Genomic DNA, 12719 nt, shown 5'->3' on the forward strand with positions numbered 1-12719 from the left:
GATATTATTTCTAAAACTGTTCGAAAATACCGTTCTCATGGTCGTAGAAAAAATCGCAATCAAAGAAAGTTTCGGTCCAATCATACCAATATTTCGGACCTAATGTCTATTTCAAAAAAACAACAGCAGACATTATCTGTTAACAAAGCTCTATTCATTACCGATTGATAAGTTAAATAAAATTTCAGAGGATTGCAACACACAATTTCTTATAGCAGTCCTAAGTATGAAATCGTTCAAATTATATTGGCATATTGTTATTCTAAACTGTTTCCTAAAATTGATCGTCCTGAAGATCATAAAAACATTTTATTAAAATAAAGTATGTCAATAAAGGTTGTGATTTTGTAAACATTGCTGGTATTTTCAACGACCATCCTGTAAAAGAACAAATTCCTGGATACTTTGATAATACTGCCGTGAGCTCCCTCTTATTTGTTATTTACATGGAATCTACCCGGGAATTTGTTTTCAATTATTATAGCCATAGTCCATCAGCTAGTTCTCAAAAGCGCTCTAGTTAAGGAGTTCGTGTTACACCCCAGGGTACCGCGATTTTTTTGGATAGAATTCAACTTCATAATCTTATTGATAAAATACAATGTGTTAGACTAAAAAAAAGTGTCCAAAAGAGGATTAAAAACGTCCCTTCCGATGGTCCCCTCATTAAGCAATCACGACTAAGTAATTTTTAATTAATTTTTTCAATATCAAGAGATTAAAAAAAAATAAAGTATAGGTTTAAACAACTAAAATAGATACAAAACTTATCATATTAAATATAACTCTGAAGATTTTTTGTTTAAAAAAAATGTTTTTTACATTACAAACAATCCGATTTTTTGGGTTCAAATTAAGGCATATTTTCTCCTTTCATAAAGAAATTCGTTATACAATTACCCGTTTTAGTTAATTAAACTTGAGAATTAATCATTATGCACTGTTTAAATCATTTGCAGTATTTATATATCGTCTAAAATATGAATTATTTAATAGAATATATGTACTTGCAAATACTCGTAAAATACCGGAAATCATCAAATTACCGACTTTGATTCAGTATACAACATGTACAATGTATTCACACATAAGCATTATCAATTTGCAACTGAAAATAAACATTTAATTGTCGATTTAAGATGTTTTTGTGAGACAAATTATTTTATAAAGTGAAAGTGTAACGAAATAATGATGAACAAATTACAAATTAAGGTGATGTTTTTGCGTTTAGAAAAGGTGCACTCTATTGAACTCAATAAAGGGTGTGCTTGATAACATTTTGTGTTTTAGCTATGAAGTGATTGACTTAAGATTGTTAAGTCATTCAATCGTCAAACATCGCTTTGAACGAACGTCAAATAGTCAGTTGTTGGGTTTGACAATACTTTTTACTTTTTAGGTTTCTTAGAGATACAAACAAAAATGGCTTTGTTGGTTTCAGTTTAAATAAAGATTCTAATAAACGTTGGTTGCTAAATGCACATGAAAGAGCTTCAATATCATTAAAATGTCGAAACTTGGTAGGAATTGTTAACCCTGAAACATCCGCCCCCCAAAATAACTCAGAAAAACTCGAATGAAGCGAGTCAGTTTCTGATGTTTTGAAATTGTTTCAGACACTGCAAAGCTGGCAAATTCCATTATAACATCGGAGCAGTTATATGGCTTCGTTCTCGGGTTCTGTTGCATCTTCGGATTTACTAGGTGACCTTCTTAACGCGTATACAAAGGGAAAATTTGCTTCAGAAATTTTCATTACGGAACGGCTTATTCAAAAGTCAACCGATATCTTCAAAAAAGAAAATCATTACTTACATTTTTAAAAAAGGAAATAAAAGGCAAGCAGTTAATGGCTGATAAGAACAACAAAACATTGAGAGCAGATGCTAAACAAACGTCGCCTGCTTGTCATAGCCAAGACAAGATAGTTGGTTATGCGATAGGTTCTCCAGTTTAAATAAGGTCCTTTTCCAATGTCTCTTGCAAACTTTGATGGTAGACATGTAATGAAAATTCCTGTCCTGAGTGGTCTTTTAGATAAGGCTCATTCCTAAGGAAATCGTGTGGATATTTGATGACAAGGCAGTTATTCAAAACATTACTAGGATACCAAGCCCTTTTTTCGATTTGGCAAAAATTGTTATTTTAAAAACCATCCTTTTAGTTTCGAAAAGTAGTCACGCATTGATATTGTCACTGAATAGTATCGCACAATATTCATAACGAAATTAGAACGGTAGGTCCTTGGGAGGGCAAATCATTACGATAAGTTCTAAACCATCACAATTGTGTTCTTGGGAATGGAAGAAATGTTTGTTAGTTGCTTTTGTTGAATTCTTTTGTTTTGAAAAGAGTAAACAATCCTACAGATTTACACTTGAATGTATGGAATTATTTGTATCACATGGAAGTATGTGCCACAAATTATATGTTGAAAATGAAATAGCGTAGAATGGTTTTAGTTTATAAAAAAACATGAAGAAGCCGATAAAAAAATGTTTCTTAATAAAATGCAAAAACATGCAGCTGACAAAGGTTACGACTCCATTGTAAAAAACCTTCTGACACTGTTCTGAAAGTATTGACTTACTATTTTCACAGTTGCATATCAATTCTAACATTTTAAGTCTGACCAATACATCCCCCAAATGCAGATTGTGAGCACATTTGGTGAGAATATTTGTCGAAAACTACCAGGATTTTGCGCCAATACAGGTTGTGATTCAGTAAGTGTGTTGTCTGGTAAAGAAAAAAAAGCAAAGCATTCGGCTTTTCGACACGTTATGTGGTGTTCAGAAGGTCTATTCCATCTTGGTGAAACCTTGGCAGAGGTTGGCGAGTAGTTGTCAAAGCACTCGAGAGGTTTTCGTGTTCTATACATGGCTACGAAATTAAGAATATCGATAAATAAAGATCAGAACGTTTTGAAATGCAAAAGATGCAATGTTAAAGCACATTAAATAAGCCAGATTTCAGACGAAGATTTGGAAATCTGCTCTTAAACACAACACTGGTCTGTTGCCAGCTAACAACTATGGTTGGATTGTTTAGAGCGCTTTGATCAGTATCAATTTTCTAGACCAACCACCAGCGTCAGATGCTTTGGTAATTCTGATGTGCTGTTCATGTAAAGCTGGTTGTGCCAAAATATATGTTCATGTGTTCAACAAGGTTTATCCTGATCAGATAGCTGTATGTTAATGCTCGAAAGCTTGTAGATATAAGCATTATCAAATCGTTGATATTGCTAACGATGACGACACAGATGATGGAAAAGATGATAATGATAATTCGGTAGATGCCGGTGATCAAACTGATGATGATTTTATGGATTGACCTTCTGGGTGACCTTAAAATGTGGTGATGCGGTTGTTAAATTTAAAACAAAAAGAAAGAAATCTAGAGACCCTGACAGTTTTGTGTGTTTTAATATGTGAGTTATTTCATGAATGCGATGTATAAATTTGTGACAGAATCGTGCATTTCTGGTTGCTTATGTTTGTGTTTGTTGTTGATTATATGTTTTTATTTCTTACCTTTAAATTTAACCCCTTTTGGACACTTTTTCAAAAGTCTAACACCTCTTAAAATATTCTTCAGATATTACTCTTTAAATTTATACAAAAAAATTGCGGTACCCTGGGGTGTAACACAGAACTGAATTTTTGCCCTACCAGCTGATGGACTACCAATTGTGTAAAGATGTTAATATCAGTGCAAATACATCTACTTCATGTAATTGCAATAATTCCGCAAACATTTATGGACCCATTTCCCATGTTATAAGAGGAGATCTTAACATCGTTCAAGACTGAGAGTTCAAATCATTCCTTAGTAAAGGACATAAATATCGCCCCCGTCAATTATTAATTGGAAGAAGTGCCGTAATATCACCCACGACTCACTCCGTAGTTACTGTTTGAAATGGATAAAACGGGAAAAATCTGACAAAAAAATCTTTGAACTATTTTTTTAATTAAGCAATGAACATAGTTGATATACGTATTCAACATTTTAAAGAACCTTTTACTCTTAACAATAACCACAATAAACCTATTTCTCGTATTAAACATAAACTTGGAGAACTAGCCAAGGAATTTGTTTTTGTCCCGGCTGAAAAGCTGCTAATTATATTGAGGTTCTACAAAAAGAAATTATCAATTCACCAACATTCCAACTGACTCCATTTTCAGAAAACGACATCTGAAACAAACATACTAGACTTTTAGCTACCGCTTTACAAACAGAACCAAAAACAATAAAAGTCCCTACTATGAATTGGCTTCCGAAGCTACACAAAACACCTTACAAATATAGATTTATTTCGTCTTCAAGCCATTGTTCCACTACTTTAATATTATCTATAATCTTCTTACCAGTTCACTAGGTACAATCAAAACATGAATAATTGTTCAAATAAGGCCTTCGAAAGTATTGGAATTAATTACTTTTGGAGTGTGAAAAACTCGTTGGAAGTACTTGATAAATTGCATGCTTATATTGGTGATTTTGAATCTGTTCAAAGTTTTGGTTTTTTCCACCCTATATACCACATTGCCCCACAATCTCATTAAGAAAAAAATCACACACCTAATTAAATGGGCATTTAAAAGTAGGTCTTATTTTAGTAGCAATAAACAAAAAGAAAACTAAGTCAATTGGACATGCTTTGATACTATATCTGCCCTTGAATATTTACTAGATAACATTTTTCTACACTTTGGAGATTCCGTATATCGTCAGGTTATCGGAATTCCAATGGGGACTAACTGTCCCCCACTTATTGCGGATCTGTTTTTGTATTGCTATGAGTTACAGTGTATGACGAAAATCAGCAAAGACCCGTCAAAACAATATCGGATACACAAATTTAATAATACTTTTAGATATTTGGATGATATTATGACTCTCAATAATGACGACTTCAGTATGTTTAATAAAGAAATTTATCCTGTTAGACTTACTTTAAATAAAGCTAATACTAACCATGACTACTGCCCTTTCCTTGATCTTAATATCTATAACATTAACGGAAAGCTTAATACTAAAATTTATGATAAAAGAGATGACTTTTCATTTTCTATCGTTAATTATTCATATTTAGATGGTGCGTGTCCTTGTCACCATCTTACGGTGTTTATATATCTCAACTTGTACGATTCGTCGTGTATAGAACAAATGTTTTAGATATTAACGAGAGAAATTTATGTATTACTGAAAAATTGTTACACCAGGGTTTTCGATATCTTAAACTAGTCAAAACATTTACTAAATTTTATCATCGGTATAAGGATATCATTCGTAAATATAGCTCTAATTGCAGACTTCTCATACCTTCAGGTTTTTCACATCCAATATTTTATGGAAATATTCTTTATAAAGCATAAAAATGTCAATATTCACTTCGGAAACTAACAAAACCTTTAAATAGACTTATTAAGAAGGGATATAGTTACGATACTGTTGTCAGGTCATTAAAGATTGCATATTTTGGCGTTAATATTGATTCACTTATAGGGTCTTTGCATCGGAACTAAACAGATTTTTTTTAAAATCCAGTTGGCCTGACACGGGTTATGTTCTTCCCATATATGTTATAAAGGTTTACACGAGGAGGATTGTGCTTGATATTCGTATGATGAGGACATACTTTTTCAATCAGTTTCATTGAAGTCTGGAGCTTGCATGTCATTTAACAGCTAGTAGTCGGATGTTATTTATGTATTATTGTCATTTTGTTTATATTTTTTGGTTAAATCTTCTGACATCAGACTCGGGCTTTATTGAACTGAATTTTAATGTACGTATTGTTATGCGTTTACTTTTCTGCATTGGGTAGAAGTATAGGTGGAGGGTTGAGATCTCACAAACATGTTTAACCCCGCCGCATTTTTGCGTCTGTCCGAAGTCAGCAGCATCTGGCCTTTGTTAGTCTTGTATTATTTTAACTTTTATTTCTTGTGTACTATTTGGAGTTGAGTATGGCGTTCATTATCATTATCACTGAACTAATATGTATTTGTTTAGGGGCCAGCTGAAGGACGCCTCCTGGTGCGGGAGTTTCTCGTTGCATTGAAGACCTGTTGGTGACCTTCTGCTGTTGTCTACTATATGGTCGGGTTGTTTTCTCTTTGGCACATTTCCCATTTCCATTCTCAATTTTACATAGATCGAAATAAGTAAATAAATACACACTGTACAGTCAGTTATATACTTTTTATTATAATCAGTTTGGTTGAAACAATGAAAATTTTAGTGCAAATTTTTACTTTTGTCTATAAGAACGGAAACATATTAAACCAAAACTTAAAATATTTGTATGACAATTCCACTTTATTTGTAGAAAGTTTATTAAAATCCAGTAAAATTAATCACACTATTTAATAATTTAATGTAAAAACAAGAATATTGTCCATAGTACACGGATGCCCCGCTCGCACTATCATTTTCTATGTTCAGTGGATCGTGAAATTGGAGTCAAAACTTTAATTTGAAATTAAAGTTAGAAGATCATATCATAAGGAACACGTGTAGTCTCCTAAGTTTCAAGTTGATGTAACTTAAACTTCAAAAACTATCTTTACCAAAAAATTTAACCTGAACTTTGCAATATCATATTCTATGTTCAGTGGACCATGAAATTGGGGTCAAAACTATATTTGGCATTATAATTAAAAAGATCATATCATGGGGAACATGTGTACATGTACTAAGTTTTAAGTTGATAGGACTTCAACTTCTTCAAAAACTACCTTGATCAAAAACTTGAACCTTTAGCGAACGGACGCACGGACGGACAGATGAACGGACGAATGGAGATACAGATCAGAAAACATAATGCCCCTCTACTATCGTAGATGCGGCATAAAAATCAGAAAAAATAATAATCAAATAAGACAGAACCGAACAGAATAAAACACAAAAAAGGCAGAACAGGACAGAGATTACAACTCAAATAAATGCAGGACAAATATTTCAATCATACCTTGACATAAAAATCGAATGGCAGCTCCCTTATCGTGAAGTCTGTAAATAGTGCTTATCGTGAAGTTTGATATTTCAAAACGAATTTGTATGTTTTAAGGGTCTATGGATTTGTGAGTTTGGAACAGCGGTATACTACTGTTGCCTTTATTTAAGGGGAGTTGCGTCTCAATGAAATCGGTCGCTTCCTGCAGTGGTATAAATATACAGCGAAGACCGTAACTTCCTATTTCAAAATGGTATAGTTTAACGATTGTATTTTGTATCCATGTATTATTCTAGTCTGACATCATTATTCAAACTGCAATATCGTATGACTGTGTTACATAAACATAGTGTTAATAACGCCAATTTACCAGCAGGAATTGATTAAACAATTTCAGGGTAACACACATTCGTGTAACCTTTTATCACAACATAAACTAGAGGCTCTAAAGAGCCTGTGTCGCTCACCTTGGTCTATGTGCATATTAAACAAAGGACACAAATGGATTCATGACAAAATTGTATTTTGGTGATGGTGATGTAACTTTGCCCATTAGTAACAGAGAACTATATTTGGTAAACATTTACATAAATTTACCAAATTAATGAAAATTGTTAAAAATTGACTATAAAGGGCAATAACTCCTTAAGGGGTCAATTGACCATTTAGGTCATGTCGACTTATTTGTAGATCTTACTTTGCTGAACATTATTGCTGTTTATAGTTTATTGCTATCTATAATAGTATTCAAGATAACCAAAAATGGCAAAATTTCTTTAAAAATTACCAATTGGAGGGCAGCAACCCAACAACCAGTTGTCCAATTCATCTGAAAAATTCAGGGCAGATAGATATTGACTTGATTAACAATTTAACTTCTTGTCAGATTTGCTCTAGATGCTTTGGTTTCATAGTTATAAGCAAAAAACTGCATTTTACCCCTATGTTCTATTTTTAGCCGTGGCGGCCATCTTGGTTGAATGGCCAGGTCATCGGACACATTTTTCAAACTAGATACCCCAAAGATGATTGTGAACTAGTAGTTTCAGTGGAGATTTTGTAAAAGATTACTTAGATTTATAAAAAATGGTTCAAGATTGACTATAAAGGGCAATAACTCCTAAAGGGGTCAACTGACCATTTTGGTCATGTTGACTTATTTGTAGATCTTACTTTGCTGAACATTATTGCTGTTTACAATTTATCTGTATCTATAATAATATTCAAGATAATAACCAAAAACAGCAAAATTTCTTCAAAATTACCAATTCAGGGGCAGCAACCCAACAACCGATTGACCGATTCATCTGAAAATTTTAGGGCAGATAGTTCTTGACCTGATAAACATTTTTATCCCTGTCAGATTTCCTCAAAATGCTTTGGTTTTTGAGTTATAAGCCAAAAACTGCATTTTACCCCTATGTTCTATTTTTAGCGGTGGCGGCCATCTTGGTTGGTTGACCAGGTCACGCCACACATTTTTTAAACTAGATACCCCAAAGATGATTGTGGCCAAGTTTGGATTAATTTGGCCAAGTAGTTTCAGAGGAGAAGATTTTTGTAAAAGATTACTTAAATTTACGAAAAATGGTTAAAAATTGACTATAAAGGGCAATAACTCCTAAACGGGTCAACTGACCATTTTGGTCATGTTGACTTATTTGTAGATCTTACTTTGCTGAACATTATTGCTGTTTACAGTTTATCTCTATCTATAATAATATTCAAGATAATAACCAAAAACAGCAAAATTTCCTCAAAATTACCAATTCAGGGGCAGCAACCCAACAACCGATTGACCGATTCATCTGAAAATTTTAGAGCAGATAGATCTTGACCTGATAAACATTTTTATCCAATGTCAGATTTCCTCAAAATGCTTTGGTTTTTGAGTTATAAGCCAAAAACTGCATTTTACCCCTTTGTTCTATTTTTAGCCGTGGCGGCCATCTTGGTTGGTTGACCAGGTCACGCCACACATTTTTTAAACTAGATACCCCAAAGATGATTGTGGCCAAGTTTGGATTAATTTGGCCAAGTAGTTTCAGAGGAGAAGATTTTTGTAAAAGATTACTTTAATTAACGAAAAATGGTTAAAAATTGACTATAAAGGGCAATAACTCCTAAACGGGTCAACTGACCATTTTGGTCATGTTGACTTATTTGTAGATCTTACTTTGCTGAACATTATTGCTGTTTACAGTTTATCTCTAACTATAATAATATTCAAGATAATAACCAAAAACAGCAAAATTTCTTCAAAATTACCAATTCAGGGGCAGCAACCCAACAACCGATTGACCGATTCATCTGAAAATTTCAGGGCAGATAGATCTTGACCTGATAAACATTTTTACCCCATGTCAGATTTGCTCTAAATGCTTTGGTTTTTGAGTTATAAGCCAAAAACTGCATTTTACCCCTATGTTCTATTTTTAGCCGTGGCGGCCATCTTGGTTGGTTGACCGGGTCACGCCACACATTTTTTAAACTAGATACCCCAATGATGATTGTGGCCAAGTTTGGTTTGATTTGGCCCAGTAGTTTCAGAGGAGAAGATTTTTGTAAAAGTTAACGACGACGGACGACGACGACGACGGACGACGACGGACGACGACGGACGACGACGGACGACGACGGACGACGCCGGACGCCGGACGCCAAGTGATGAGAAAAGCTCACTTGGCCCTTCGGGCCAGGTGAGCTAAAAAGAGGTCAAATGGTGGTATTTTTAATTGCAGTTTATAAAAGACAGATGTTAAGAAACCTTTTAGCAACGTTTAAAATTACCCCGGTAACTATCTGTTTAGAAATCATTAGACTAGAATAACATGAAATGTCTTAAAAAAAACCACTATTATTCACATCAAACAATTCAAATGCTTCATTGATTAACGGCGAACTCGATTTTCAGACGGAAGGTACCGTTCAGGATTTTCGTCGTATTGGATATGGAATATCTTCTGAAAAAAAAACCCCGGTTTAACAGATGCTTTTTGGCGCTAAATACATAAATAAACCTTTACAGAAACTTTTAATTGAAAAATACAAATATATTGACCAAATTTACATTCACTTGTATCGTTTCTTTTGTCGACTGGTAAATACTGGAGAAATTTTCAATATAAGGTTCAAATTCATCGATGGAGTATTATTTAAGATAATTATTTAAGATTTAACTTTAAAAATAAAATATGAAATTATGACTTTCTAAAGATTTAGAGAATAATTTAAGGTTGGCTGCATGCAAGTTAAGCATTCCAATGAAACAAATTTTGAAAAGACAAAGACAACTTTGATATCACGATTATTTTATTTCATATAAAATAATTACTGCATTAAATTTGGGATTGATTTAAGTTCTCAGAGATTATCGAACTCTTCAATTTTTTTCTTTTCTTGCAACACAATCCAAACAAAGTATGCAATATCAAAATTAATAGCTTTTGGGTTCATTAAGGACTTTTTTTCCATTTAGACATATCGATGTGAAATTGAAGTCGTAATAGTTATATGTCATTTTAGTAGGAAAAATTTGTGGTCAAATTAACCAAAAGGAAGCTGTGTCTGAAAGGAAAAATATATCAAATTGGTATATTACATTCCTGTTATCAGATGTGAAATCAGATTCAAAATTTGTAAACGAGTATGAATTAGTTTCATGACTAACCGTACGGTGACCTATAATTGTTAATGTTTGTGTCATTTTGGTCTTTTGTGGATAGTTGTCTCATTGGCAATCATACCACATCTTCTCTTTTATAAGCGAGATATATTTTACAAAGAAACTGTAACATTCTCATCTGTAGAAATTAACATCAACAGCATATACAAGTTGATATATCGACAATATGTAATTTATTGAAGAAAACCTATACATTGGTAATTGGAGATGTGATGCCTTAAAGTATATAAGACTGCTTTACCACCGATTTTCCATGTTTTAGTTATTTATTGAAATGTTGTTCAACAAAATGTAATCATGAAGTGGTTCAAGTGCATTAGAAATTTTTCAAATGCAGAAAATTATTGTTGAACTTTTATGCTTTAATCAAGGATACTGTTTACGTGACGTGAAGCCGACAAATGATGTACAAAGAATAAATCACATTTCATAGATAGAAAATAACCTAATATTTGTAAATGGAAAGGATACGAGACTATAGTTTGAAATAGACAAACTTATCTTTCAGTTAAATTTTCAACCGAAATTTATTTTAAAATATAATAAGAAGGCACCGTTATTACTATATGTCATTTTGGTAATGTCAGCAGGCTATTTATTATGAATAAATTATGAATATAATCAGCAGTGTTACTAAATAAGCATACATTGTCTTATTAATAAACTCATCATGGAGTAATGTTTAACTTTATGCTGTAACTCAGTTTTTATGACAAGTTGAACTCTCTTTATCTTGCAGGCATTGTTGCAGATCTTGTAAAAGACCATGCCATTATAGGTTTGATTGGACCTGCATGTGCTTATGCATTGGATCCAACAGCAAAGTTGGCAAACTACTGGAACATTCCAATTGTAACAGGTATCAAACACAGATAATTACACGTACTCCCCCATCCCCCTTGAATAAACTTTTCATGGATACCAGGATTGAAATTTTGTATTTGCGCCATACGCACGTTTCGTCTACGAAAGACTCATCCGTGACGCTCTAATGAAAAAATAAATTAAAAGGCCAAATAAAGTACGAAGTTGACGCTGGTAGACGTTTCGTCCCCGAGGGTATCACCAGCCCATTGACATGAATATCAATAATGTGGTCATTTTTATAAATTTCCTGTATACAAAACTTTGAACTTTTTGAAAAACTAAGGATTTTCTTATCCCAGGCATAGATTACCTTAGCCGTATTTGGCACAATTTTTGGAATTTTGGATCCTCAGTGCTCTTCAACTTTGTACTTGTTTGGGTTTATGATTATTTTTGATTTGAGCGTCACTGATGAGTCTTATGTAGACGAAACACGCGTCTGGCGTACTAAATTATAATCCTGGTACCTTTGATAACTATTGAAGAGGAAAACAGAGGTTTTTATGTTTAATTGCGGCTTTAGATTGTTGTCTGCCTCCCCCATATCGTTTTATATTCATGAGAGTTTTTGCATTTATTGGGAATCACTACTATCATTAAAACAAGTGACAGTTATTATTTCACATTTTAGGGATCTATATGGGGTTCAAAGTAAAAAGAAAGGAAAAGACAAAAACAGAAGAATACAGAAAAATTGAAAAAAATAAATAGAATAAGACTAGTGCTTAAAGTACAATGAGAATAATGGGCAATATTTCATTGACGAATAGTTGAAATAGTTCAAATTGAAGAACACAGAAATAATGACTTCTCAATGTTGACCCTCATTTTAAAATTGCTGATACCAAATCATCAATTTGAAATCGATTCAACTGTTATAATTGCTTTTCTTATGACAGTATTTAATTGTAATCTAGATCTAAAGTTTATCTTTATTGAAGTTATTCTTGAAGTGATTTCATTTGCATTACTTGAAAATAAGCTATACTTTAATCAAAAGAACAAATAGAGTTCCTCATTGGGATATAGATTCTATTAACAATCTTTTAATTCTCTCATCCTAAAAAAAAAACAAAAAAAAAAAAACCAAGCTATTAAAACTGAATAATCATTTAGATCTACCATGCCATAAAGTTAATTTGAATTTATCATATTCAATGTTACAGAATGATCTTAATCAGGATTTAATAAAGAAAT

General features: G+C 32.9%; 1 protein-coding gene across 1 annotated transcript in view; it reads left to right on the top strand.

Moving 5' to 3' along the window:
- Positions 1-12719, top strand: part of LOC134684590 (atrial natriuretic peptide receptor 1-like) — a 31636-nt gene that overhangs the window by 2345 nt on the left and 16572 nt on the right. Inside the window, exon 2 of the mRNA XM_063543887.1 lies at positions 11395-11514. Coding sequence (XP_063399957.1) covers positions 11395-11514 — 120 coding nt within the window. The remainder of the gene's footprint in view (positions 1-11394; positions 11515-12719) is intronic.

This window comes from Mytilus trossulus, chromosome 9 (genome assembly GCF_036588685.1).
Source record: "Mytilus trossulus isolate FHL-02 chromosome 9, PNRI_Mtr1.1.1.hap1, whole genome shotgun sequence".
In the NCBI taxonomy this organism is placed as follows: domain Eukaryota; kingdom Metazoa; phylum Mollusca; class Bivalvia; order Mytilida; family Mytilidae; genus Mytilus; species Mytilus trossulus.